Below are 26,607 nucleotides of genomic sequence, written 5' to 3' on the forward strand. Positions count from 1 at the left end.
ATCACCTTGCCAGCGAGACCAGTATGTTACTGACTGGGAGACACATTTTCAGTCAAATATTTACAGATTTGACCCTGCTGACCACCGGAGGGCAGTAGCTGAGAACAGTTCATTCTGAGTTAGGTGACTGTCCTTATCCTGTCGTTATCTCATCTTTTCTTTTTCTGTCAGGATAATTGTTCATTAAAACAATATGGACCTTTTTTTCTTAAGAGTTTTTTTAAAGAGTGTAAAATAAAGTCTCTGCCCTGACAAACACGCATCCTTGCCTGTAGCTGCAGGCATATTTATGACTTTTTATGACTTTTATAAAACGGCAGTGACAAAGTTTTCATAAATGTTTTATTTTTAATCAATACTATTCGAAAAGGGGATCAATTATCATACAAAAAACATAGGATAAAGAAACATTGTATTAGCATGCAGACAAAATAACTTTATATAGGGGTATGGGTAGCCTATATGTTTATACATGGTAGCCTGTAGGCTGCATAAGGCTTCACAAACATCAAGGGGTTTTCTTGCTGAACCAGTTTTTAGAATGCAGTTTTTAGATTATTTTCCATTTCTATTTTGAAATGGAGAACCAGGCATCGCCAGAACAAGTGTATTAGCTACATTATTTAATTCACAGTTCCAATGTGCTTTTCCATGCGGAAAAACTCTTTACATAACTTTTTAAAATAGTTATTAGAGCACCTATTTATCTTTGATACATATCCCATCCAGGAGGATGACAGGGTTTAATTCCTTGTACCTCCATAATTGAATATTGTTGAACAGTAGCTAAACAAAGCGGTGTCATGCGGTCACAAGTGTGCGTTAATTGGATATTTTTACAAATTCTTCCAACGTGATTTGGTCATTCAACTATCACTTTAGGCCTACATTAAAAAATGATTACAGTTAGGCCTATTATATTTCACTAGGGGGCGATACTTGGCATCTCGATTTGCTTCTCCCTTCATAACAGCGGCTCCTCCTCCCCGTAGCTCCGCCCCCACGCACCGGTTGCCGTAGGCGCGGTGGAGCCTGGGTAGCTCTGTCAAAGCGGCGGGAGAGAAGAATGTGGTCCTCTGTAAAGATATTTATCTAAGCTAGTAGTACTAAACATTACTTGAATAGACAGTTATTAGTTTGTAGACAAAGTGTAGAATTCGGTAAAAACATATTTTTTTGGCTGATAATTTTGTTGACATTGATAACTCATTTTTGCGCCATAGCATTGCGGGCTAAGCGTTCCCGGGAAATTGTGTTTTGAACGTTGTTTTTGGCTAGCCCGTTTTAGCGCGTCTACAACAATGGCGAAGGTACAAGTGTTGAATGTTGCTGTCCTGGATAATCCGAGTCCCTTTGGAAACCCCTTTCAATTTGAAATAACGTTTGAATGTATGGAAGACCTCCCCGAAGGTGAGTGCCATCATAGAGTCGCTGTCATTTTGTGTCCCAGCTAAACCGGTGAGGCCGTTGCTGGCTGGCTGAGTACATAATGGAACGGCTAACAGCTAAGTTAGCTACATTAGCTAACCTGAATAATGGTTCAGTCAGACACAGACAGTCAATAAAGTTATGGAAAAATAACGTCACACTAACTTTCATCTGTGTGATAACCGAAGGCCATAGAAAAGTTATGTGCATAGCTTGACTGAATATGTTTCCCATGTTGTACACATCTGTAGATCCGTGTAGCCAACGTTAATAAATACGTTATGTATTATTAATTTTATGGAAAAGGCAGGTTATGATATGAGAATTCCCTACAGTGGTTAGTATCTATTAAAACCATATCGTAAAGACCATCATCTTGTTCATCTGTGCTGTTTAGTCATTGTGTAACTTGAAAGGATTTTCCCCAAGTGTTGCACTGTAAACATAATATTAACTAAACAGAGCACACTGACTATATATTTTACAGATACCAGAATATTAAATATTATTATTAAATAGTAAATTAATATTAGAGAGCATATGTCTTTGGTTATATCCTCCTATAGTTACCAATTTGAATAGGATTTCAGGTGTAAACCCTGAGTGAATTGCAGATATCATGGAGACAGTAGAGTCCAATTACTTCTTTTTATTTTTACAGCATTTATACCAAAAATTTCTATCAGTGCTACAAGTGCTATCATGATGAGCGTTTGTGCTTCAGTTTAGTACTGTATGTACTTGTGATTCAATGGGGATTATGGTATGAACAATAAGTGGCTTATAAATCTTTCATGTCAGTGGAGCCAGCTGGCTACCGTGTATTTTATACTGTAGCTCATAGTATTATGACCCCATATGGTTGGCATTCATAAAAATGTTGTTTATATACAAGAGTTTTGTATACACACAACATAAGCTTGGACATTCAGTCAGTAAGTACATTCTCTGCATATGTTAATATTTCTGTATGCATACTACACCCAGCTATAAATATGTCCAGATAATGAGAACAGCCATCAATGCACACGTGCCCTTGCACCTTGTCACTCTTTCTGTACAACTGTAACTGCATCCTGCTACTGCAACATTAGCTGACTATTATACTCCTATCTCATTATCGCTAGTGTTGTGAGCCAAATATAACATACAGAAACAGTACAGGTAATTACTGACAAATGGGTCATCTCTTCAGCACCACAAACCATGCTTGACAACATTAAATTTGGTTTCTTTGTAAACTAAATCGAGAAATGCCTAGTTTGAACACCAGCTTGGTCCATTGCAGCACTTGAAATGGATCTAAAACAAAGATTTACTTGGGCGGATGTTAATTTGTTAATACCTGGGTGGCCCAGCCAAATATAATCAATATATGGGAAACCATGTCATATTTTATATTATATATATTTTATATATATATTCATTCATTACTTTTTCTTGAGAAGTGTTGGCTAAACAACAGTGCCCGGTTCATAATGAGATGAAAAACGGACCTTTGCATTTTATAGCGAAGCATGACTTTAACTTATTTCCTTGTGTTTTTTTTTTTTTATAGACCTGGAGTGGAAGATCATCTACGTCGGCTCAGCAGAAAGTGAAGAGTATGACCAAACCCTCGACTCCGTCCTGGTCGGCCCAGTACCAGCTGGGAGGCATATGTTTGTGTTTCAGGTGTGTTTGTTTGGGTCAAAACAGTTGAAGCAGTGTTGTATGTAGCAGTAGCCACTTTTACAAAATGGTGCTCAAAATGTATGTGCCCATAAGGCCAAGCAGATCCATGATGACAGAGCCACTTAGTTAATTTACAAATTCAGCACGTGTGGAATTGGGATCGTCTTCAAAATACTCACCAGAAATTAAAAATAGAAGGCAGTCTGTAATTAGTTTTTGGTAATTATTCCTATTAGATAGATTGGGTAGTGTGAAAGTCTGAGGCTTAGATAAACTGGGTTCTACTGTAATTGCAATCACCACCCAGGAAACTGAAATATACAGCCTGTTTCAAAAGTAGGCGCACATTTTTATATACATTATTAATATCCACTGTATTATTCAATATTTTTTTCTGTTAACAGGTACACTTTAGGTCATGGCTGGAAATTTTTACAATTGGGTGACTGAATAAGTTAAAAATGACTCAATTTATACAGCTGTGTTTTTCAGCATTATTAAAATAGCATACCTACTTTTGAAACCCCTGGTAAATATAGTCATATTTACACTGCCATGTGTTCCTTAATCCACATTGGACAGGCAAATAAGGGACCACTTTATATCTAAATCTCACTATGTTGTGTTTCTCTCAACAGGCTGATGCCCCAAACACAGGTTTGATTCCTGAAAGTGATGCTGTCGGTGTGACTGTGGTGCTGATCACCTGCACGTACCGTGGCCAGGAGTTCATTCGCATCGGTTACTACGTGAACAATGAATACACAGACCCAGAGCTGCGTGAAAATCCACCAATCAAACCAGACTACACACAGGTCAGACTGATGGGAGATTTCAGCGTAATCTGAGTTCCTATGCAACCATCACCGCCTAATGCTTATTTCCCTGGTTTGAAGTAATACTTTGGATAATAATATTTCATGAGCTTGGAATTATGACGTTCTATTAGGGTAGAGAGCAGTTCTGAGATACTGAGCATAAAAGATTTGACATCCCAGTTAGCAAAACTGTTGTGAAATCTATCTTTTTAGCTCAACAAGGCATGCACCCCGTGGTACTTTGAATGCAACATTGTCCAAATTATAGGACAGTTATAAATTGGATTTTTTTAAGTGGCCCAAACAGAGTTAGAACCTTGTAATTCTGAAATCAGTTGAAGTTTGGTTCTACAACAATATATCTGACTGTGCTGTTTCAATGGGAAACTGGATCAATATGATTTTAATGGAAAAATCGAATTACCCAGTCGGCTTTGAAGCACATCAAGACTAAATTGCATCAGAAATCAACTTACCCATTTTAAAATTTAACGGTTTCATTCCAATGTGCCGAACATGCATTATGGAACAAAAATGTCACATGATTGCTCAATATTTCAAAAATTACAAGTGATTCAACCGAAATTTAATTGATTATATAACTGATTATATTCAACTGATTATATAATCAGAAATGTTACTATTCTGTAAGCAAGGGTCTTAAGTTTGCTAGTAGCTTCAATAATAAGACATAGTGAGTTTTACTTTAATAACAATAATGAGTTAGTTGGTAGGTGTCACATTTTTCAGGTGGTTGATTGATTTCAATTTCTAATTTTCTAATTCAATTACAGTTGCAAAAGAAAATATCAGGGATGAGTGATTACAACGATCACGTAGCTCATACTTTAATCTAGGCTATTGAGTAGTAATTTGTTTGATTATTTATTGAAAGATGATTCCTTTTTATCCGTGTGATTCACATGGTTCATGGTTCCTTGCCCTTAGAGTTATTTAGGTAACAGATGAAACTGGAATGCATTGTTATCTGGTAGTAGCCATAAATTATACATCAGCTAAAGTTAGCTGTGCCGAATGCACAATGAATGTGAGTCATCTGGGGAAATGTGGTGTGTTTTCAACTTTGGGTAAAGGGTTTATATTTATGCTATAAAGCCGAAAGGTGATAAAGCCTTAAAATAGTTTCTTTAGTGTCATCACACTGTTCCCTGTAATTGACAAATAGTGTACACACATTTATATGGGGCTCATATTACAATGTATGCATTGTTTGAAATGATCCTTGGTCACCTGATTTTATCAGTTATATCATATAGTTAATTGACCTTTGGAAATAATTTAAAATGCCCACCTCTATGAAATAAGGTATGATTATATGCTGATAAGATATACCTCATGAGATAACAGTATAAAACTGAAAAAAGTATATTGCTTAATGATTACATCTAATGGCACATATCATTTATCTATATTTTTCTCTTCCCCTTTCAGCTCCAGAGAAATATTCTGGCGTCAAACCCGCGCGTTACCAGATTCCATATAAACTGGGAAGGCTGTGCAGAGCGAATGGAAGACTCTGAAAACGTGGATCCTGCCTCAAACTCAATGCTCCCTCCCTCCTGTCTCCCAGGCAAGGCCCCACCCCTGGGGCTACTACCGGATAACTCTATGGACTGCTTATAGAGACTCCCATTGCCTGACTGCTGATCACTCACAGCACAAGAGCTATTTTTTCTTTTTTGAAGAATGCCCATGGACATTCTAGCGTGGATGTACAGACAGCTTTGCCTTACAGCTGCCCTTATTTCCCTGAAGCCTGTTGTCAACAATAACCTCTCACCTTGGACTTCAGAGGAGTATTCTTTCCTAGGAGGAAGAGAAACTCCTCCCTGGAAATTTCGTCAGTATACATGGGGAGTTTCCTTATCATCACAGTGAGAGCAATATTGAAGTAGTACATTAACTCAATTAAAGTCCGTGGAAGGGGAAAACGACTTAGAAAAGATGCAGCTGAACTGATTAACCAAACAAAATAGCTGTTGTGTGATTCAGCTTCCTTCCTTCCTTTCCTTTGTGCAGAATGGATTTGTAACCATTTAAGAGGATTTCAGCACTGAGGCAATAGGCAAATAAATAAGAATAATATTTTGCTGTCCAGGAATTTGATAATCTGTCATTGTATTTACATTCAGATTCCTTTTGCACTTATACCTTTTCCCACATAGGTTGTGGAGACTTGGATGGGTTATATAACTTCCTATACTAGTTTTCTTTTTGTCTGCCATTTTGTGTTCAGAATAAAAGAACATTGTATTTGTTTAAGTGTATGGATGACTGTGAAATTGAGAAAGTGTTCCTCTAAATGTGTTAATTTAATTTGTCTTCACTAGGTTCCTAACATCAACTATAGAAATCAAGAGAATAGACTATAAATCACTATTGAATGCCTTTGCTCTGAAATTCTATAAAACAAGAGGGACATATACTTTTATTTCACTCTTAACTATAAGGTTAAATATGACAGATAGTGCCAACACTGTTAAACAAATCTCTGTCAGTATTGTATGAGTAGCCCCCTTACATTTTGGCATTTTTACTAAAAATAGCCTGTCTTAACGTCACACCCAATCACTGATCGGTCGGGTAGAAGGGGTGGCAAGGCTACAGCACTGGCATTGGAAATTACTAGTCTGCAAATAGGAATATGCTTCAGGACTGGTGGTTTCGATTTGTGCTGTGCACTAAATTCATTAAACTGATAAATGCAAACAGCTGATAATTTAAGGCGAGAGAAAAATAACAGTTATGGTCATGGGCGTATTGGCTAGTAGCTTGTCTGAGAGGCGGGATAAAGCCCTTTGACAGACAAATCATATCACTACAATGATTGGATGTATTGATCCATACCCAATCAACAGTTGTCTTGCGATAACTGTCACCAAAGTATTAGCCAATCAGAGACAGCCAGAGGCGGGCTCCAGTAGATGGATGGCTGGAGTTACTCGCTGTGGTCTAAAGATTAATGGAGGGGGGCTGTTGATCTTAGGAATCGAATACTAGATGGTTGCTCCCAAGAAACCATTGGACTTGACGCCTGGATTAGAAACAAATGGAATGATATCCATTTGAAATAATCAACAGCACCAGAAACGTCTAGATACCAGTTTTGTTTTCCAGGTCTCAATTGAAAAGGCCTGGCTGCATAGAGATAGCACCTGGCTAGCTAGCCAAGTTGTGGCACAGGCCGGGGTACGACTGCGAGGGAGACTGACAGCGAGCTTGCTAGCGTTCGTTAGACAGACGCAAAGAACAGATTTCGACGTCCTGTCTGATGTTTTGGACTGGATTTGGGAAAAGCCAAGCCACCAAAGGAAATATAGGAAAATCGAATGACATCTTGATTTGCCATCGCTCGTTTGGAAATTGACAAGCTACCTAGCTAACATTAACTGGCTATCTCTCCTAGGTTTGCTAAGAATTAGCTTTCTAGCCTAGCTAAACCCATAACGTTAGTGTTAGCTGCAGACTTGGATACACTCGCTTGGCTGGAGTTTTCCGAACTCACTAAGGAGGAGTATTGGAGGAAACATATTTTCACCTGTGAGTCAATAATGATAGCTGTTAGCTAGTAGCTAGCTCTCAGCTTCATTCAGCCCAGCGACAACGTTAGCGGTTAGCAGCACCTAAAGCTTCGTAAACGAAAACTCAGTCCGAGTCCAGGGACTCCACCATCAGCCTGCAATCATGGGCAACACGCCCACCGCCAAGAAGGGCAACGAGATGGAGAGTGGTGAGTACGGTACCTGGAACTATAGGAGCTATCTCTAGCTAGCTATCGTTTTAGTCATTTAGCAGCCTGTAGTCATTTCCTGTTGCCCATAATGCTAGCGAAGTATACAAGTATTACGCCTGTACGGTGTATCCAGGCCCAGAGACTCATCACATTGACCTCATATAACAACCTTTTTAAGACTGTTTTCTATTACGGATGCAGAGTGATTCTGAATAATGTGATAAACTCTCCTAGGGTGGCTTGTCAGCTGTAGGGAAGCCACTTGAAGCACGCCCTTGTCATTCAGATCCACACAGTGGTGCAAAAACTTAAGCCAAACTTAATTACTGAGATACCATATTTATCACATCATAACAGCAGAGAATATTATGCAGGCTCTCAACTGATTCTGTGGGATAGCTCGTGATGAAATGCCCCAGGCTATTTTCAGAGGTACAAGTGATGATGACACATAACCTCATGTAACAGTCATGGATTTCTGTCTGTTTCCTGTGTTTTAGCTCGTTTTTTTCCCCCTAGCAATATTTTGATGGGCTGCCATGACATTGCACATTTAAAAACTAGCCTAATGTGGAATTAGTTGTTTTGTTGTGCACTTATTGACGACCTAATGTGTTCAGGACAAAAAAGTTGCATACATAAAAAAAGGATTTGTTTACAAATACTCCCTAGCCAAAGAGTGGAGCTCAACATTTTTTTGCAGGAAGTTTATGTAAATGATGTGGCGTTCATGGGAATCTTAATGTGGTCCTGAGCCTCAAGTCCCACAGACTGTGTTTGACACTAAGTGAGGAGAGGGGAGTTGGTTGTTATCCAGAGTAGGAAAAAGCCACTAGGGCGGGGTCATATGATGCATGCAGTGTGATCCTCTCCAGGCAGAACCTTGAAGTCGAGGAGTCTCTTGAACATCATGTGATGAGCAGCATTTAGAACAAGAGCACTTGTATGTGTCACTGTGTGTGTGTGTGTGAGAGAGAGAGAGAGAGAGAGAGAGAGAGAGAGAGAGAGAGAGAGAGAGAGAGAGAGAGAGAGAGAGAGAGAGAGAGAGATGTTCAGCCCAGATCTCCCCAACCTTGTTCAGGGCTGCTGCTCCCCGCAACTTTCTTGTTATCATTCTACTGCTCCCCCCTCTGCCTCTCTCTCTCTCTCTCTCTCTCTCTCTCTCTCTCTCTCTCTCTCTCTCTCTCAATATCTTTCTACCTTTCTGTAGCCTTTGATAATTGCCCCCTCTTTTGATTAACTTAAGCATCACTTTGACATCATCAATATTTTCTGTCATTATCACATTTAAATAATAGAAAAGAGTGGACATTTTCACAAGAAAACAGTATATCTGGAAAATATAGAAACATTAGCATTGATTTTTGTTTCTTTATAGTAATCTATTGAGAATTTTCACTGTCAAGAAAAGTCACTCACTCAAAAGTTGCTAATATGTAGCGGCAATTATTGAAAAGTAAGTAGGCGTCCATGTAGTTAACCTGCAAAAAGTTGTAAGAATTTCTACTGAAGGAGATAATCTTTCCTCCTGTTGTTCAATACAATGCTAGATTGCTCAATCCAAACATTCAGTGTCTCCCCTCTCCCAGTGGGGGATCATTGGTCCTAGAGCAGGGCTGGGAGTACACAGTGTTATGTTTTCATCCATAACACACCATAACGCTCAAGTGTGCTAGGTCTGAACAGGTATCTGTGAAATGAGCCTCAGCTCCTTGTTGCTGGTAGAGTGTGGGTGTGAAGAGTGGCCTCCAGTCTGTCTGTGATGTTAACCCCTGGCTGGGACCCACTGTAACGAGGCCTGTGGCTCTCAGTTGTCACAGCATAGCGGTTTGTTGTTTTAAATGCTATGGCATTAATGGAAAAGGGGGGATTAGTAGGCTATAAGCAAGGGCAGAGGAGGTCCTGCTTGTTGGAGGTTTGTTCACATGCCACGCTTCACATCTTTATCAGCCCGATCGCAGTGGGCCCGCCCTGATCCCCAGAGACAGGTGCAGACCAGGGGTCCAGAGGCCCACACCCGGGAGCGCTGTTTTCCACAAAGCAGCCAGAAAGTAAGGACAACATGCCAACCCACTTTGGTTCTTTGGGAAAATGGATAGGTATTGTTGAGGCCTGGTTCAGGTGCACAGGGGCCATCTCCACTGTCCTTCCCTGCCTGGAGCAGAAAGGCAGAGAGCTGCTGCAGTAGTATGGAGAGCTGAGTCCAGGCCCACAGGAAGAAGCAGGGCGGACGGACAGTGCGAGCTGCAGCAGGAAGTGGAGGAGCAGGGAAGGTCCAGCCCAGCCTCGGCTCTGCACAGTTGGTCTTCGTCTCCACTGCACATTTAAACTCAGCACAGCCGCCCAGGATAGCTTGAAGTCTTGGCCCTTAAGACTCTGTTTGTACCACATATTCTGGATTTCCCACTGGTCAGAACTTCCCTGGACTTACTGCAGTGTTGAGATACGACACAGCCTATCAGCCTGCCTGCCGCCAGCCTTGTATGATGTCTGTTCTGCACAGGCTGGCAGGGAGGCTGTTTCAACGAGCAGGGCCTTGTCTGGGGGACACAGGCAATGGAGAAGACAGATATTACCAACCACAGGAGGAGCTAGAGGCCTACTGCTGGAGTGAGTTTTCAGTCTGGAGCTGGAGCTAGAGCTGGACAGGAGCAGGGGCTGGGGGTGGAGCCCTGGCCCGTGCTGAGACCCATCCACTTCCAACCTGAATTTGAGGCAGGGGTGTGTGGTTGTCACATAGGTTTAACAGACAATCAAGCTATATAGGCTATATTTTTTTTATTCTTGTTAATGTGTATTGCTAAATTCATCTCATGACCTGGTGAGTGAGTGTCTGGGTGTGTGTGCATGCATGTTTGTGCTTTTCACTAAAGAGAAGGCTAGTTTTGGTGGAAGGATCTTTTATATTAGCAACCTTTTGATTGTACTGGTGTCTATGACCAGCAGCAGAGACATGCGTACATGCACACACACACACACACACACCAGCCTGTTGTTTGTCTCTGTTGCCTATTGTTTTCTGGTTACACTAAAGTTCCAAGGAAGGCATTTGTCAGTTACTGTGGAAGTGTCTGTCAGGAACTGTGCTCCACAGCATGAAACTATCCGCTTTAATCTATTAAACAGTGTAATAACAAACCTATCCCCATCACACACATACTGTTTCCTTGTCCTCCTCAGTGTAGCTCACTAGTAAATTGGTCTAAATGTATGGCTGCTTGATAACTCGAAAGGCTTACCTGCACCTAACTCACCCCGGGTTATGACACAAGGGTTATATCAGATCCTGTGTGTTTGAATTTGGCCATATAATGAAGTGGCACCCTGTCAAAGTGCAACTTTGGCCCTGTCTATAAATATCTGTGTGGTTCATGTCCTGCTCCACACGCGGCTGGCTTGTATAACAGGGGCAGGTTTGTGTTTGTATCGCCCAGCGCTTCCTGTCTCCAGTTAAAGGGGCTTTGTTGTAAGCATACGCTGATCACCAGTGGACTTTAGTGCTAAAATACCCATGAGCCACCTCCGATAAACTTGCAGTGCTGAACTGGCCAAGTTGTGCTGACACACTGGCAGAAAACGGTCCTCAGATGCAAAATACAGCAGTAAGCAGCAGAGAATTGAGGACGGAGTTCAGTCAGTCGGATAGGATGTTGGCTTAAGCAGTTGTTTCCTTTGGATTCTCACATCAACAGGCGTGGTGGTAGTGTGCATCCTCACAGTCTACTAAGACTGTTCGACAACCCATCTGCTCTTGAACTGAGTTGGTTAGTAATTTTACCAGCCAATGAGGTCTTACAATAGGATACGACTAACTTCTTATTGATGGTTGGTTACTAAATGCTAGCTCACCAGTCACAGCGAGAACCTCACCAGTGTTTAGCTGATTGCTATTCTTAATCTCCCACCTTTACACACACAAGCACATTCCCAATGTACATGCAGCTCTGCTTGCCCTCTGACTGTGGTTTCCAATGCATAGCATGGGGCTGTGTGCTGTCTGAACAAGGCCTGGTGTGGACTGGGACCTGGTTTGGCGGGCTTCACAGTTAAATGTCGGTCAGCGTGCCCCAATATAACCCCTCCGTTCCTGCGTCAGAGTGGGACGTTGAAGCCCAGGGGAGAGATGTAGGATTGATTTTTGGAGGATCGATTCAGCACTGGCACAGCAGAGACTCTCGGGTGCGGGGAGCAAAAGTTTCTCTGTGATTTGTGCGTCCCTGCTTTGCTAGTGTCTCCTGAGACGGCCACTTTTATCTTTTTGAAAACACCCAGTTCAGCTCTGAAAGTGTATCATCACAACTGTGACATCTGATTGGTTCTGCTAATTAGAGAAAGTTTTGGTAGCATCTAGATGCCTCCAGTTGATCTCAAGAGTCTTGACTTAGGCCTAGTTTTCCATAGGACTTCCTCTCTGGGTTGGATAAATATAACATCTAGTGTTTTGGTGATGCCCCTCCCCCTGGTGACCGTGCCCCTGTTTAGATCAATATATAGCCATCCTCTGCATGTGTATGTGTATGCGTGCGTGTGTGTGTTTTGACAGGAGAGGGAACGGCAGAGAGTACTCTGTGCGCAGAATAAATATTGATACAAACCAAGCGAGGGTCCAATTGATCTGTGTGAGCGTAACGGGAGCAGTGCTGCTGTGGGCACACATGTTCGAGTACACACTGGAGGTGGATGCCACTTTCTGAGCTCAGTGGCCCAGCAAAGTGACAGTCACAGGACGGACTGAAGACGCTCTGCCAGCACGGAGACTCGACCGCTTTCTGTGGATGAGTGGGGCTGCTGATCTGACCGGGGTGCTCTCAGAGAGGGGGGGATAGGTCATGAGTCAGCGGCTGTGAGGAAGAGGACAAGGAAGAAGACGAGGGGAGACTTCGCAGGGCTAATGTGTGACAGGAAGAGCTCCAGGAGGCATGCAGGGAAGAGGGAGTCATCCTCGCGCTCTAGTGAATCAGGGTTGCGCTCGGCAGAGGCTGCAGCAGCAGAAGTGCCCATAGTCATCCCAGATGGTAAGGAGCATTCGGCTACTGGAGAGACTGGGTGTCGAGTTATAGTTGATCACCTCCCACCGTGGGGGTAGTCATGGCAGCCAAGCCTCCTAAATCTAACAAAAAGAGAAAGAATTCCTCAAAGACAGCTGTTGATTTAGCCCCAAGCTAGGTTTGCAGTAGCACCCATGTCCTTCCTCTGAACAGCAGGAATACTTGCCAAATACGAGCCAAACGTGGCTCTTTCTGCCTGGAAGTAGGAATTGAGCAACTTTCACGGGAAATGTTTTCTCCCTGGTGACCAGTCTGCCTCCATTGCTCTCTGTGGGAGCAACAGTGTTCTCGACATGTTTACGCGAACTTTGATCTTTGCCATTCTTGCTGGCTTTCTCCCATCCTATTGTTGGAACTGCTGGTCCCTGGAGAATTTGCAGGAAACCGCATTAGCTAGATCTCTATTAAGCTTTTGTTTAGTTTTGTGTGTGTGTGTGTGTGTGTGTGTGTGTGTGTGTGTGTGTGTGTGTGTGTGTGTGTGTGTGTGTGTGTGTGTGTGTGTGTGTGTGTGTGTGAGAGAGAGAGAGAGAGAGAGAGTGTATCTCTGTGAGAAAGTCACACTAAAAATCAATTTGATGACAATTATTTTATCTAGATTGTGGACATGTGTTACTTGCAGATATATTTTAACATTCTTAAGCATTTATGTCAATTTTCAAATTTGTTTATATCCTACTCTAAAAGCCCCATAGTCTGAATATTCATATCAAGTTGATGAATAAATTTGCTATGCACTTTCACTATTGACAGTTCATTGGCTTAATTTAAATTGTGCCGTAGGCTGCTGTTTTACATCGATGACCTAGGCAGATAGACATTCCACATGAGAGGCTTAACAGGCTTTATGTTCCCACAGTTTTTGAATATTTCATAGATCACTCTAGTATAAAACTCAAATCTGTGAGCATTGATTAATGTAATTAATAATTATGTTATTTCTGCTTTGATTTCAGTTCTACAGTAATGAAATCTCGTCTAGAAAGAGAAGCATACCATTGAGCTCTCTGCTCATTAAACAGAAAGCACGAGATTTATGAGGATCTTGCTTGGTGTTCACTGTTAGTATTTTTAGCGCCACAGTAAACTGCCAGTAGGTCAGTAGTTGTCTTTTACTGACTAGCCCATCCAGTAGTTTTATGTTTACACTTTCCTCCACCATCTTGTGTCCCATGCCAACAGTGGTAGCAGTGCTCCTTTAGCTGCTAGGCTAGCCAGCATCCCTAACACAAGCACACAGATAGTAAGGAGGAATGAGGAAGGACTGATTATCTGCATGTTCCCACAGGGCACTGTGATTAGCCTCATAAAGATAAGGGCAAGAAAAGTGAACTTCTGCATATGACACTGTGTGTGCCAAGCTTTCAAACCCTACACATGTCTGTTGGTCTGTATGTGCATATAGGCTATATGTGTGTATGTACTGTATGTGCCAAGTCATTAGCTCTGTCTCAGCCCAGGTCTAGCTGTGCTCTGTAGAAACTCTGTAGTCCTATGTTAACCTGGCTCTCAGCCCAGGGCTAATTACCATTTCACAATGGTTCATTAAAAAATGGAAACACCCTGACCTTTAGTCCAGGGTTAGATAGCCCACCTCTGGAGCAGGGTTACTGTAGCCTCACCCGAAAGGCCTCAATGTCACTGCAATTCATTTGCATTCACTTCCATCTTGATTTCGAGCCTTGACAATGTAGAACCTTGGAGAAAATCTTGACCACATACCGGCTGGTCAACAACATATTCTGATACAATGCCTTCCTCCTTGATTATAGCCTATACAAAACAGATAAATGAAAAACATTCATACACACAACCGTGTCAATACCCGGTGCACAAATCCACCTTTTGCCATACCGCGCAAGCGCCGTTCTCCATGGCCATGTGATGTTTGGCAGTGCTGCCACTAGCACGTGCAGACCAAATTTCAAAATAAGAGTGCTATGTGGGCCAAACATGCATATCCCAATAGACAAGGTCACAATGATGTGTTATACAAGGCTATTTATTGGGTTTGTTTGGTCCGCATATCACACTTATTTTGAAATTTGGCCTTTGCGTGCAACAGGCAGAGAGCTTTGACATGGGGTGTTCTGTTGATTTGAACAGTGAAATCAAACTTTTGAGTGTCTATTTTATCGCATATCTGTGAGGAAGAAGGCATTGTATTTTTGACCAGCTGCTTCTTGGGTATGCTGTTAAGGTTTGCTTTGGCCATGCTCGAACTCAAGATGCAAAGAAATGCAATTGAATGACAGCGACATCTTGAGGCTGTGCAGATTAAGCCTAGCCCAGTCTTCCCTGGGCAAACCGGTACATAATGAATTAGGGCAATATTATCCTTTGGGTAAACTTGGGATCACCCTGGGCTAAGACTGTGCATTGTTGGAAAGCACTATTGTGTATTTTCAGCTCCTCTCACTCTCAGCATTCACTTTGAGTTCACAGATTCAGCCCAGTGTTGTTAATTGTGTTTCTCATGTGCAATCATGGCTGGACTATAAGTAGTAGATTGGGCTCCAGCAGTGAAATTAGATTGGTCCTGCCTGAGGAGAGTGAGATGAATGCAGACTATTATAGGCTGTGCATATAGAGACATAGCTTGTGCCACTCTTAATCACTGGCAGATCGAGTTAATTCCTCCACAATATATTTGTAGAATATTAATTTAGTGGACTTCTCTGGGTCTTGGGGATTAGTTGAGGTAGCCTGTTATAAAAATGTCTCTAAAGTCTAGATTTGGTAGTCTGCAGTATGAAATGGATGAACCGTCTGTAATGAATTTCCACTTTGTTTCTAATTACAGTGAAGGAGTTCCTTGCCAAAGCCAAAGAAGATTTCCTCAAGAAATGGGAGAATCCAGCACAGGTGAGAGAGAAAGACAAGATCTGATGGTTTGTCTAACTTCTGTTTTCACATCATTCTTCACTCTTGGAGGCAGACTCATGCAAGTAGTCATGCCCATGATCCAATTTATTCCATTTTGTTTGAGAGAGGCAGTGCACCCTCTGCTGGACTAATGTGGAATAATTTGCATTTGATTATGAGTGCACTTGTAATGTAGGGACAAGGAACTAATGACAACTTGTATAATTCACATAATAACATGGTTGCTTTTGTAAATATATTTATTTGCGTGATATAAAATTTTAATTGAGCCAGTATTATGTAAGGCAGTGCTCTGTGTTGTAGGTTGTTGAATTACAATTTTCCCTTTACTGACATTCTCTTCTGCTTTTCAGCAAACTGCGGCATTGGACCACTTTGACCGTTTGAAGACCTTAGGCACTGGTTCATTCGGTCGAGTCATGCTGGTTAAGCACAAAGAAACGGGCCAGCATTTTGCCATGAAAATACTTGACAAACAGAAGGTACACTACTTCGAGGAGTGAGACAAACATGGCCATTACAGAGGAATACCGCTCAGTTTATGTCCAGTCTGTATTTCTGAACATGAATATCTCAATTAACCCAGTTTAAGAATTCACTTCACTTAATGGGGATTTGTATGAACAACTTTCTAATGAAGCTAGAAACCAGAGAGCCAAAACTGATCTGCAATGACGTCAGACATGTGTAGAGCCTGGAACTGCTCCATCGAGCACAAACTGGAGACTGATTTTGTGGAGGCATAATTGCATCAAATTTTTAAATTTAATTAAGCTTTATAATGTGATAATATTAGTCCTGAACTGGCAAATATACCCTTATTAGTCATCCTGGGTGCTGTCAGTTACCCCTAATCTGTGATGCCATTCAAACAGCTCCACAGCGAATGAAAACGTGACTGTGACAGTATTCACAGTGATTCTTCCATCTTCATCTTCTGATTGAGAATAAATAATACTACAATAGTATGAGGATCCGGAGATTGTAAAACTTCAGACAAACGTCTTATAGTGCCATAAAAATACTATCCAGTTTGTTGTCAACAGAATCGCTCCAGGCTGTGCATCTTGTTGATGTTACAGATCACGTCTGTCTGGGCTGAATTCTTGCTTTGGGATGGAGGTGCTCATGTTCACGTGCCAACTGGACATTCCTAGCACATAAGAATAGCATAAGTGACTTCTTGAATCAAGTAGTATTCCCCTTTTTGCTTTGGCTTCTGTAGCATGTTCTAGCCAGCCATTTTGACACCCCTCTTTGCCTGAATAAGCTCCTGTCCTGCTTCCCCCCCAGGTGGTGAAGCTGAAGCAGATAGAACACACTCTGAATGAGAAACGTATCCTGCAAGCTGTCAGCTTTCCCTTTCTGGTGCGACTGGAGCACTCTTTCAAGGTACACATTGAATAGTTAATCTGTTTATCCTCTATGCATGTTCACCTCACTTTTGCATGTGCGTGCAGGATTTTAACACGGAACCTTTGCTGGTCTCTCCACAGGACAACACTAATCTGTATATGATTATGGAGTATGTTCCCGGGGGCGAGATGTTCTCACACTTAAGGAGAATTGGCAGATTCAGGTGAGCGATCTTTCAGTTAACCCAACCTAAATATTTCCATGTGCTGCTGGTTGACAGTAAATATTGCGGCTCAGGCCTAACCCGCTGACCTGTCTTGCAGTGAACCACATGCCCGCTTCTACGCAGCCCAGATTGTATTGACCTTTGAATACCTTCACTCACTGGATCTCATCTACCGAGACCTGAAGCCGGAGAATCTGCTCATCGACCAGCAAGGCTACATACAGGTAAGGGGTTGCACGTTTGTTTTTTTTTGCCATCAACAATCACTGGTTCATAGGTTTTCAGAATTGTGCTTTAGCAGTGTGTGTGTGTGTGTGTGTTCAGTAGTCAGAGCCGTCCACTCTTTGCTCTAGGTAACAGATTTTGGATTCGCAAAAAGAGTGAAGGGCCGAACCTGGACGCTTTGCGGGACCCCAGAGTACCTGGCACCAGAGATCATCCTCAGTAAAGTAAGTGCTCAACTCCACAACTCCACAACACCACGAAAACACCAGCAGCAGCAGCTTCATGTCACACAAAGGCACAGGAGTTTTCGCTTCAACGTGACGCTTGATCCTTGAGGCTCGCATTTATGGAATTATGCAAATCATTTCACTACAGCTTGACATTAAGCTATAGAACTGTGGTACCATCTGTCGCTTCGCGTCCATAGACACTTTCTAGTGTTGGTGAGTTATTGTTTGGGGACAAAACTGACTGCCCTCTATTTCCTTTCTGTCTCCCCCAGGGTTATAATAAAGCAGTGGATTGGTGGGCTCTGGGAGTGCTGATTTATGAGATGGCTGCTGGCTACCCCCCCTTCTTCGCAGACCAGCCTATTCAGATTTACGAGAAGATTGTATCAGGGAAGGTGAGTGTGCGGAAGGTTACTAGAGTACTCCCTTTTTTGATTTTCAGACTTAGTTTGATTCTCCCGGCATAGCAGAGGTTTGATTAAACGAGTACAGAATCTGTACAGTCCCACGGCGATTTTGTGGATTTGCAAGCTACCGTTAGCAAGACAAAAACAATTTCAAAATACATTTAAAAAACTGCATAATCCATGCCAGGCAGGGTTGTGAATTGAGACCAAAAAGTCCTCCCTTTTGGTCGATAAGATATATATTTCCATTAGAGTTTTCCGCAGATGTGAACACGAATTGTCAAAGCGTGTTCACAGAGTGATGGTGCAGACGGAGTAGCTCTTTCTGAAGGAAGAGCATTGTGGGAGTTGTGTGAAAAATCTTCCACTAAGGTGTAAAGATTCAAAGTTAAGGTTACATTTCCCCAACTATGGAACTTTTGCTTCCTGCATTAAGTGGATTCTGCTCAATAAACAACAGAAATGATTTGTAGAAAATAACATTCTCAAGTGCTGTAAACCGTGATGAGGTTTGACAGCGCACACAGAGGAGTCAGGTGTCTGATGCCCGACTGACTGACCTTAATTTGCCTCTAGTGCCGTGGCAACAACATGGGGGGAAGAAAAATCAAATTTACTGTTGTTCATTCCTCTGTCCCCATCATTGAAATTCCTTCCGACCCTCTTGCAGGATCTGATTTCTAGGCTCATTTTTCTCTGAATGATCAGGACAAACAAAATACCTCACTGTTCCTCAATAAATCATGAGCTTGAAATTATTTGGTTCTATCTGACTTTGTCATCAAATTGAGTTATTTACATATTCTTAATTATTTGCATGTTACTTCATGCTTGGGTGGTGTCATATATTTTTGGGGTTTAATATTTAAAGATAAAAAGTTCTCTCAGGAAGAACATTTCAGGTTAGTACTATAAGGTCCTATTTCTATTATTTTATAAGCTTCTATTTAATTTGAATTCATTTTAATCACTTAATTTTAGGCTAATTGCTGGTTCACCTACTAAAATGTTACCTTTCTGAAGTGCTACACAGCCTAACATCAGATGGCCTAGAATAATCAATATTGTTTCTGAACAGGTTATTTCTCTTTATCTACTGTAGTATGTGGATGTAATATCAACTGACGTCTGTCCAGTGGTTACTCTCCTCATTAATGTACCATAACTCTTTTGAAACAGTGAGTCAGCCAGTTGGATGTTGAATGAGTAACAGTGCTGTAGCTCCACAGATGGGTTTAACTAAGATTTGTAGCTTGTATACTAAATCATTATTTTTGTCACAGGTTGAGAGCAGCACAAACACTGCAGAGAGGAGTGAGATAGATGAAGAGAGGAGAACAGCAGAGAGGAGTGAAACATGAACAGAGGAGAACAGCAGAGAGGAGTGAAACAGATGAACAGAGGAGAACAGCAGAGAGGAGTGAGACAGATGAAGAGGAGAATAGTAAAGAGGATTGAGACAGATGAACAGAAAACCGCAGAGAGGAGTGAGACGAGCAGAAAATAGCAGAGGAGTGAGACAGATGAACAGTAAAGAGTCAGACAAATGAACAGGAGAACAGCAGAGAGGAGTGAGACAGATGAACAGTAAAGAGGAGTCAGACAAATGAACAGGAGAACAGCAGAGAGGAGTGAGACAGATGAGCAGAAAATGGCAGAGAGGAGTGAGATGGACGGAGAACAGCAGACAGATGGAGAGATGAACAGAGGAGAACAGCAGAGATTAGGAGTGAGACAGATAAAGAGAAGAGTGAGAGATGAACAGAAAAGGAGTGAGACAGACTAACAGAGGAGAAAAGCGTGTACATCGAGTAGAAAAAACAATGGGAGAAATAGAGACAGTGAGTACTACAAAATAGAGATGAGTATTACAAAAATATCTGCACTAAATGAGATTGTCTTACTTTGGGCCAAGTAACGGATGATCAACGTGAAAAATAACTTTTGTTGTTATAGCTTGTTGTAATATTCCCATAAGCTTTGTTTAGAAAAGACATGAAAAATACTAATAGTAAATGCAGTTTTGACATCCCATCTGGCAAAACTGTCATGTAATGAAATCTGTCTTTATAGCTCAATATGGTACCCAATGGTACTTTGAATGCCAAATATCAAAAAAACCTAGGACAATTAGAAATTGGATTTTTTTAAGAGGACCCAAACAGAGACAGAGCCTTATAATCTTATATAACCAAACCCAGATTGACCACAGAATTATATCTGTTTACAATGAGGCAACCTCAGTTTCAGTGGAAAACTGTATGAATATGATTTAATGGTCAAATTTAATTCCATTTTGAAGCACAGTAAGACTACACTGCAACAAATTAAATCTATTTTTGTATAGTATTTTCTATTTGAATGAGCCTAGAAAACACCATGATGTAAAACTTTGATGCTCAGAACTGCACTCTACCCAGATAGAACTTTATAACTCCAAGCTCAGGAAATGGGACATACTGTTAGTTCTGTTTTCACCTGTGTGCTCAGCACCACAGTGGTGAAGGAGAGCACATTTCTCACTGGAAGGCTTATTTTAGTTTCCCTTTTTAATCACAATGTTGGGTGAAGCCTATGACTGTCAATCTCCTGTCTTTGTCATGATTTGATGTTGGAGCTGCCTCATGTGGCTTTCGTACACAAGTTTGCATCAGAATCACCAAGTACAATAAATTTACAGGAATTTGGAGACATTGGTATAGAAACATATTGACAACTCGTGAACCGATGCAAGTACACACAAGGACAACAGGAGTGCATATTTAGTTCAGGGACTACTTTGCAAGACATACAACAGACACAAAATACACGTCACTCTACATATATACATTTATACATTCAGCGTGTTCTTCCACTGCGTGCATGTCATGCAGTAACTTGCAGCTGTAGGTGAGAGTCCCGCAGTCGATTTAAGCAGCGCTCCATGAGGTAGTTGTATTGAATAGGATGGAAATGAAGGAATGAATGAAATGGGTTTCTCCAGGTAATATTGTTTCAACTTAGTTTTGGAGAAACAGAAACACCGCAGGACTAAAAGCAAGCACTTGATTTGTGAGATAATAAAACTCTCTTGTAGTCCAAAATGCTTGGCTGGAGAACACACTGTATCACACAACCAGACAGCCTATCACACCTCTGTCCCCGTTTTGCAGGTTCGCTTCCCCTCCCACTTCAGCTCAGACCTGAAGGACCTGTTGAGAAATTTGCTGCAGGTGGACCTGACCAAGCGCTTTGGCAACCTCAGGAACGGAGTCAACGATATCAAGGGCCACAAGTGGTTCGCCACCACTGATTGGATTGCCATCTACCAGAGGAAGGTAAAAGGGGCGGCCGTCATACGATGATGCATTAAAAATAGGCAGCCCATCCCTTTTAAATTGGGAGGGAATACTACACTTTGACAGAAGAAGTGTGACAGTGACACACAGATACAGCTTTAGGATAAATGAGTGACATGTTGGCTAAGGGAGTCTCCTCACTATGTGGCTCTGGGTGTTTTCACAGTTGGTCCCTTTCAGCCTCTCAAGTGTTTGTTTGTTTTTTGTGTATATGTGAACGCTCCAAACGAACTGGGACCCCTCTAAAACAAAACAAACTCAGACCTCCATGGGACGGTCAGGTGTGCGACGGGTGCTGAGAGTGGGCAAAGATTTAATATTGATAACAAAATGGAGCACAAAACAGAGATATAGAGAATAAACACAGTAAGAACACTTGCTTAAAGAGGACTGAGTTTGGTTTGTTTAATCAGGACCATATGTGAAAACACGCTAAGGCCCGGTTTAAAGGAAAAATCCACCTAAAATACTGTCAAAAAACAGCTATTGACTGTTACTTTGCATTCGTGGGTCCATTTTGTTGTTTGGTTGTGTATTTTTCTAATTCCTGTGGATAACTGGATAAATGTAGATGATGTCACGTTACTTCAAGATATTTCCAGTGGAGTTTGATAGAAAATGTTTCAACTATCTAAAACATCTGTGGTAAACGTCAGGTTTTGGTTTCAGTCCCTCAGATTCAAAGAGCAAGGGCTTCTTTCCAGACTAAGCATTTTGCACCGGTATTAAACAATCGCACAGGGAGAAATCCATCGTGGAAGAGGAAGAGAAACCAATTTCTTCACAGACGGAAGCCTCGATAGTCCATAATGCAATGCAGCCACAAGGCATGTTGCGTTATGAGTAAAGGGAGCGACTTTCGTTTCTTCTTGACTGGAAAAGCCCGCACTCTCTTGCTCTTACTGTGTTATCGCTATCGCTCTCCCCACCTACACATAGAACCCACAGCTGAAAACAACAAGTTCACACATTCTCTGGGGGTTGTTGTTGAAAGTCATTCTGGGAAACGTAGGAAATCACTAAGATGAAAGATAAATTACAACACAGAATAATTCCTGGAATGCACTGAACATCTCAGATGGATGATGTATAATGGCGTACGTGTGGATTTTTCCTTTAACATATGTAGGAGATGGCCAACTTTTTATAATGCATTTTGTTCAAATGTTAATCAGTGTAAGCTCCATATGCAGCAGTAAATCAATGTAAATCATGTGCAAATATCTGTTAATCTCAAAGGACCTATTCCAATTTTAGCAAATTAGTTTCATGTTTCATGCTGTCACTTCTGTTTGTTTCACCATATTAGACCCCATTGCACCTTATTGACCGATGCGTTTGATTGTTTTGTGTCTTCCAGGTGGAGGCTCCCTTTATTCCTAAGTGCAAAGGCCCCGGTGACACAAGCAACTTTGATGACTATGAGGAAGAGGAAATCAGAGTCTCCTTCACAGAGAAGTGCGCAAAGGAGTTTGCTGAGTTCTAGATCCGACCAGGAGTAGTGGAAAGAGACAGGGATTTAGAGAGGAAAAGGGGGTCTGAAGAAAGGAAGCGTTAGGGTGGACTGCTAACTTGCTTATTTGTAATGACGACAACAATGTAAAATCCCCCCCCAGTGGAGAGGTAGGCAAAGCGAAGAAAGATCCAACAGAACCAGCAGTGTTGCCTTTTCTGATTGTTTCTCAACTGTTACCTATTCATTTTATTTATCCCTCTTGTGTTTGTGGCAGGGGCTCAAGGAGAAGGGGCGCGGGTCGTGGCTGTTCAGTTAGTTTGGTATCTTTCTGAAGGTGTAGTGACACATTTTCAGTCTTTGCAGGTTGAGGCATTGGTTTTCCCGTTGAGGTACTGAATCTGCTAGGCTCCCTTTTTTTGAACGGGTCCTCTCTACAAGCTTCTCAAAGAGCGATTGTCGTATCTTGTCACCCTAGTCCCTCCCCCCCCCCCCCCCCCCCCCTCTCCATCTCTCCATCCCGAATCTGTCCAAGCAATACCAAGTCCAACAGACGTGCCTATCATAACGCCAACTGGTTGCAAAACCGTGTCGAAAGCATTGGTGCAGAGCTTTGGCTATGGTGGCATTAGCCCTTGTGCCCATTTTGGTTGAAAGCTTGACACTCTCTGCACCTGCCTTTGTCTGCTCAATGTGGCATGATTACTGGGTAGATGACGCTCTCGCTGCTCGCAGTCGAGGCGGCGGTGACCTCTTTGATCAGAGTAAAAAAAATGATTTATCACATTAAACTTCATCTAGGTCTTACTCTTTTTTGGGACCTGTGAGAAATGGTATACATGAGCTCTGCATTTAAAGTCTGTCTTTCTCTTAGCTGAATTTATTAGAGCGTTTTAAAACCCTTTTGGTGATCATTTTGTCCTTTTATGTCAATCTCTGTGCTTGTGTGTTATTTAGTGCTCAAGGGTGGGTTAAAAAGCTGTGATATGGCAGCAACTAACATTGTGGTCACACACTCCTGACTATTGTTTATTTAATTCATAGTACATTTATACATGTATATTGATATATATGATAGAGAACGTGAAATATCCATCTTTTTCAACATTGTCTCATAGCTGTGAAACCGAAATTAAGATTTCATAAATAAACAAGTATGAATTCTGCCAAATTTGCAACCTGAGAACATTGCAAAGTTTTCTGTATGTAACTATGATGGTGGTGGATTTTAATACGCAAAAAAGTAGCAAAACGTTTCAGCAAATTGTGCATGTTATTTTTGTACAATATCACTTTTAAAGAGAGATGGCAGAGCATTAAGCTTTATTTGTGTTGAGGTACCTGAGATTGTGGATAACGTGGTGACTATTGACATGGACTCTCGCTGCCCTATTTTGAAGATGGAACAAGACCCAGTTAAATATGTCAGAAATCCTGCGTTCTTAGGGGCTTTGTTCATTATTCAGCTGTAGGGTGACAGTTTGCAGATAATTGTCACTTCACTAGTTCTTCTCACCTTGATAATTGTGTTTTGTTTTGTTTTCCCCCCTCTCTTGTATATACCCTTACATGTAACGCCTTCAAATAGACTTGCAGTCCAACCAAATTTTTAGGACTGTCAAGATTGGAATGTTTTGTTTCCTTTTTTTCAGCTTTCTATGTAACAAATTGAACTAAGGAAGCTATTCTGAAGCTGTCCCCTGACTTTCCCTTTTGCCAAGTTTATTTTCGTGGATGCAAGACAATCGCAGACCAAATCTTATTGCTGGTTTGTTGACTGAACACGTTGTTTTGGTTTAATGAAGGATGTATGCTTTTGCCCCCACCCTCCATAAGCCCTAGGTGCTAGACTTTGTCCATCTCACTAAATGCTTTTCTGTGAATTGTTTGATGTGCATCAATCTATTTGTCATAAGGTCTTGTAACATGGCTTATTTTGGAGAATGTTTTCCAGTCTAAATGATTTGAATAGGCTTAAGTAATTATTTTGGCAGTCTCTTGATGTAATTGAGATAAAATGCAGGATGCCTTTGAATGTCTTGAATTGTCTGATGGAGATGTTTCAATGCTATTTTGAAACAAATGATGTGTATTTTATAGAATTCATGTTTCTCCGAGGAGCTTGGTTTTTCTTGCATGTGGTAAAACAGCCTGACAGCAAGAGATCCCCCGGACCTGGGACATGTTTGAGAAACTACTCTGTTTCCACAGCCCACTTTATATTTTGCTAGTCTCATTGCCGTGTACGGTTTGGTTTGTTAGAACATCACACTGGGCAGTGGAGCGGATCACCAACAACCGCCTCCACAGTCTTTTGCAAATATTGAAGCACACGCCACCCTTCTCAAATCTCATATGTAAAAGATTTATGCTAATGCTTGCATTATTTGAAACTTTTAAGACATGATGTAATGCTTTGAAGAGAGCACATGTAATATCCTCGGTCTTTGGTTTATGTTCTGACAAATGACTAAATCAGTGTTGGTGGGTAGAAGGCGAAGCCACTTGATCCACTTCGGACACTGAGGCCATCATATTGCTTTTTTTGTTTCCCAAATCCAACCTCTTGTCAGTTTCTGTTCCTTCTTTTTAAATACCCCTTTTCTATCAGCTTAACACTATCAACTGCTCCGTGCTCATCCTTTTTTTTCTCCTGTGTTTGCCTTCTGTTTGCATTCAGTTTCCACACGCTCTTCATTCAGACATTACACTTTTTACATCTGAGATGTTATTTTGCGTTCATATTTTCTAATTGTATTTTCAAGAAAAAAACAAAAACAAAACATGAATCTTTTCCTCCTGACCTGGGTACAGTGATTGTGTAGTCTATTGTACCTTTTGGGAAACAATACTGTATATCTCTGCCTTTGACAGTCTTAACTATCTTACCCTCTGGAGAACTTGACAGATACCCTTAGAACACAATGAGTATGTTAAAAAAATATACATAAAGTAATATTTTGCAAAATGTATCATTCCAATAAAGTTTTACTTGTTAAGACTAATATCTCTGGGTTGTATGTAAGCTCTCACTTCATCTCACTTATTACAATCAGGCCGGTCACATGTAAACACATAAATACTAAAAATGCATTTTATTTGTGACGTGCTCAATCCCAAAGTGCTTACAATGGAGATTTACCGTGTAACAGTCGCAGCTGAAGTGTTTGCTGCCCTCATTGCCAGATCAGAGGAACATAATTGTTTGTAGGTGGCGGCGGATGCTGTATTTTAGCAGTCCTGTCTGTTATCATGAGCATTTCAAGAGGGGGGCGGGTGCAGCTGAATGATGCAGTGCTGTGTTCATCCTGTCACAGCAGGGGATCAATTACCAACCAGATTTCAGCACCCCATTCCAAATCTACTGCCAGATTTTATGCACTACAAAATAAGAGCACTATTTGGGTTTCAGTCTGCTGTCAGATTGATTATACGGACTTAAAGTGTGGCTGTGACACTCAATATTGAGTTTATATATAGTGAACCTATCCTTTGTGGTATTTTTTTTTATCTTCTATTGTGTCACTAAAATATTCCTATAGGGAATTGTAGTTTACTGATAATTTGTGTAGTATATTTTTAGGATTACTGTAGTTCTTCGGGGTATTTGATATTGTAAAGCCAAGTGAGAAAGAATGGATCATAAGACATCTAGGTCCTCCCATCGGCAGTAGATCCTCGCTGCTTGTTGACTTTACTGCTTATAGTTTCGGTAGGCCTTTCCAGACCTTGAGGCAAACTGCCACACCACGCCAAAACCCTGATGG

At 41.4% G+C, this 26,607-nt stretch overlaps 2 protein-coding genes across 3 annotated transcripts; both read left to right on the forward strand.

The window, feature by feature from the left end:
- Positions 1 to 1,045: 1,045 nt before the first annotated feature.
- asf1ba (anti-silencing function 1Ba histone chaperone) lies at positions 1,046 to 6,203 on the forward strand. Its single transcript, XM_071922865.1, has 4 exons — positions 1,046 to 1,410; positions 2,987 to 3,102; positions 3,741 to 3,917; positions 5,373 to 6,203. The coding sequence occupies exons 1-4, from the start codon at positions 1,302 to 1,304 to the stop codon at positions 5,562 to 5,564; spliced, it is 594 nt and encodes a 197-aa protein (XP_071778966.1). The 5' UTR covers positions 1,046 to 1,301; the 3' UTR covers positions 5,565 to 6,203.
- A 676-nt stretch (positions 6,204 to 6,879) lies between these two features.
- prkacaa (protein kinase, cAMP-dependent, catalytic, alpha, genome duplicate a) lies at positions 6,880 to 25,845 on the forward strand. 2 transcript variants are annotated; one of them, XM_071922835.2, is made up of 10 exons: positions 6,880 to 7,671; positions 15,523 to 15,584; positions 15,959 to 16,087; positions 16,899 to 16,997; positions 17,102 to 17,184; positions 17,285 to 17,411; positions 17,541 to 17,636; positions 17,915 to 18,037; positions 21,202 to 21,366; positions 22,748 to 25,845. In XM_071922835.2, the coding sequence occupies exons 1-10, from the start codon at positions 7,626 to 7,628 to the stop codon at positions 22,871 to 22,873; spliced, it is 1,056 nt and encodes a 351-aa protein (XP_071778936.1). In that variant the 5' UTR covers positions 6,880 to 7,625; the 3' UTR covers positions 22,874 to 25,845. The 2 variants fall into 2 exon arrangements, with proteins under 2 accessions (XP_071778936.1, XP_071778933.1); XM_071922832.2 differs by lacking the exon at positions 6,880 to 7,671 and adding an exon at positions 9,770 to 10,284.
- Positions 25,846 to 26,607: the final 762 nt, after the last annotated feature.

This window comes from Centroberyx gerrardi, chromosome 7 (genome assembly GCF_048128805.1).
Source record: "Centroberyx gerrardi isolate f3 chromosome 7, fCenGer3.hap1.cur.20231027, whole genome shotgun sequence".
NCBI lineage: Eukaryota > Metazoa > Chordata > Actinopteri > Beryciformes > Berycidae > Centroberyx > Centroberyx gerrardi.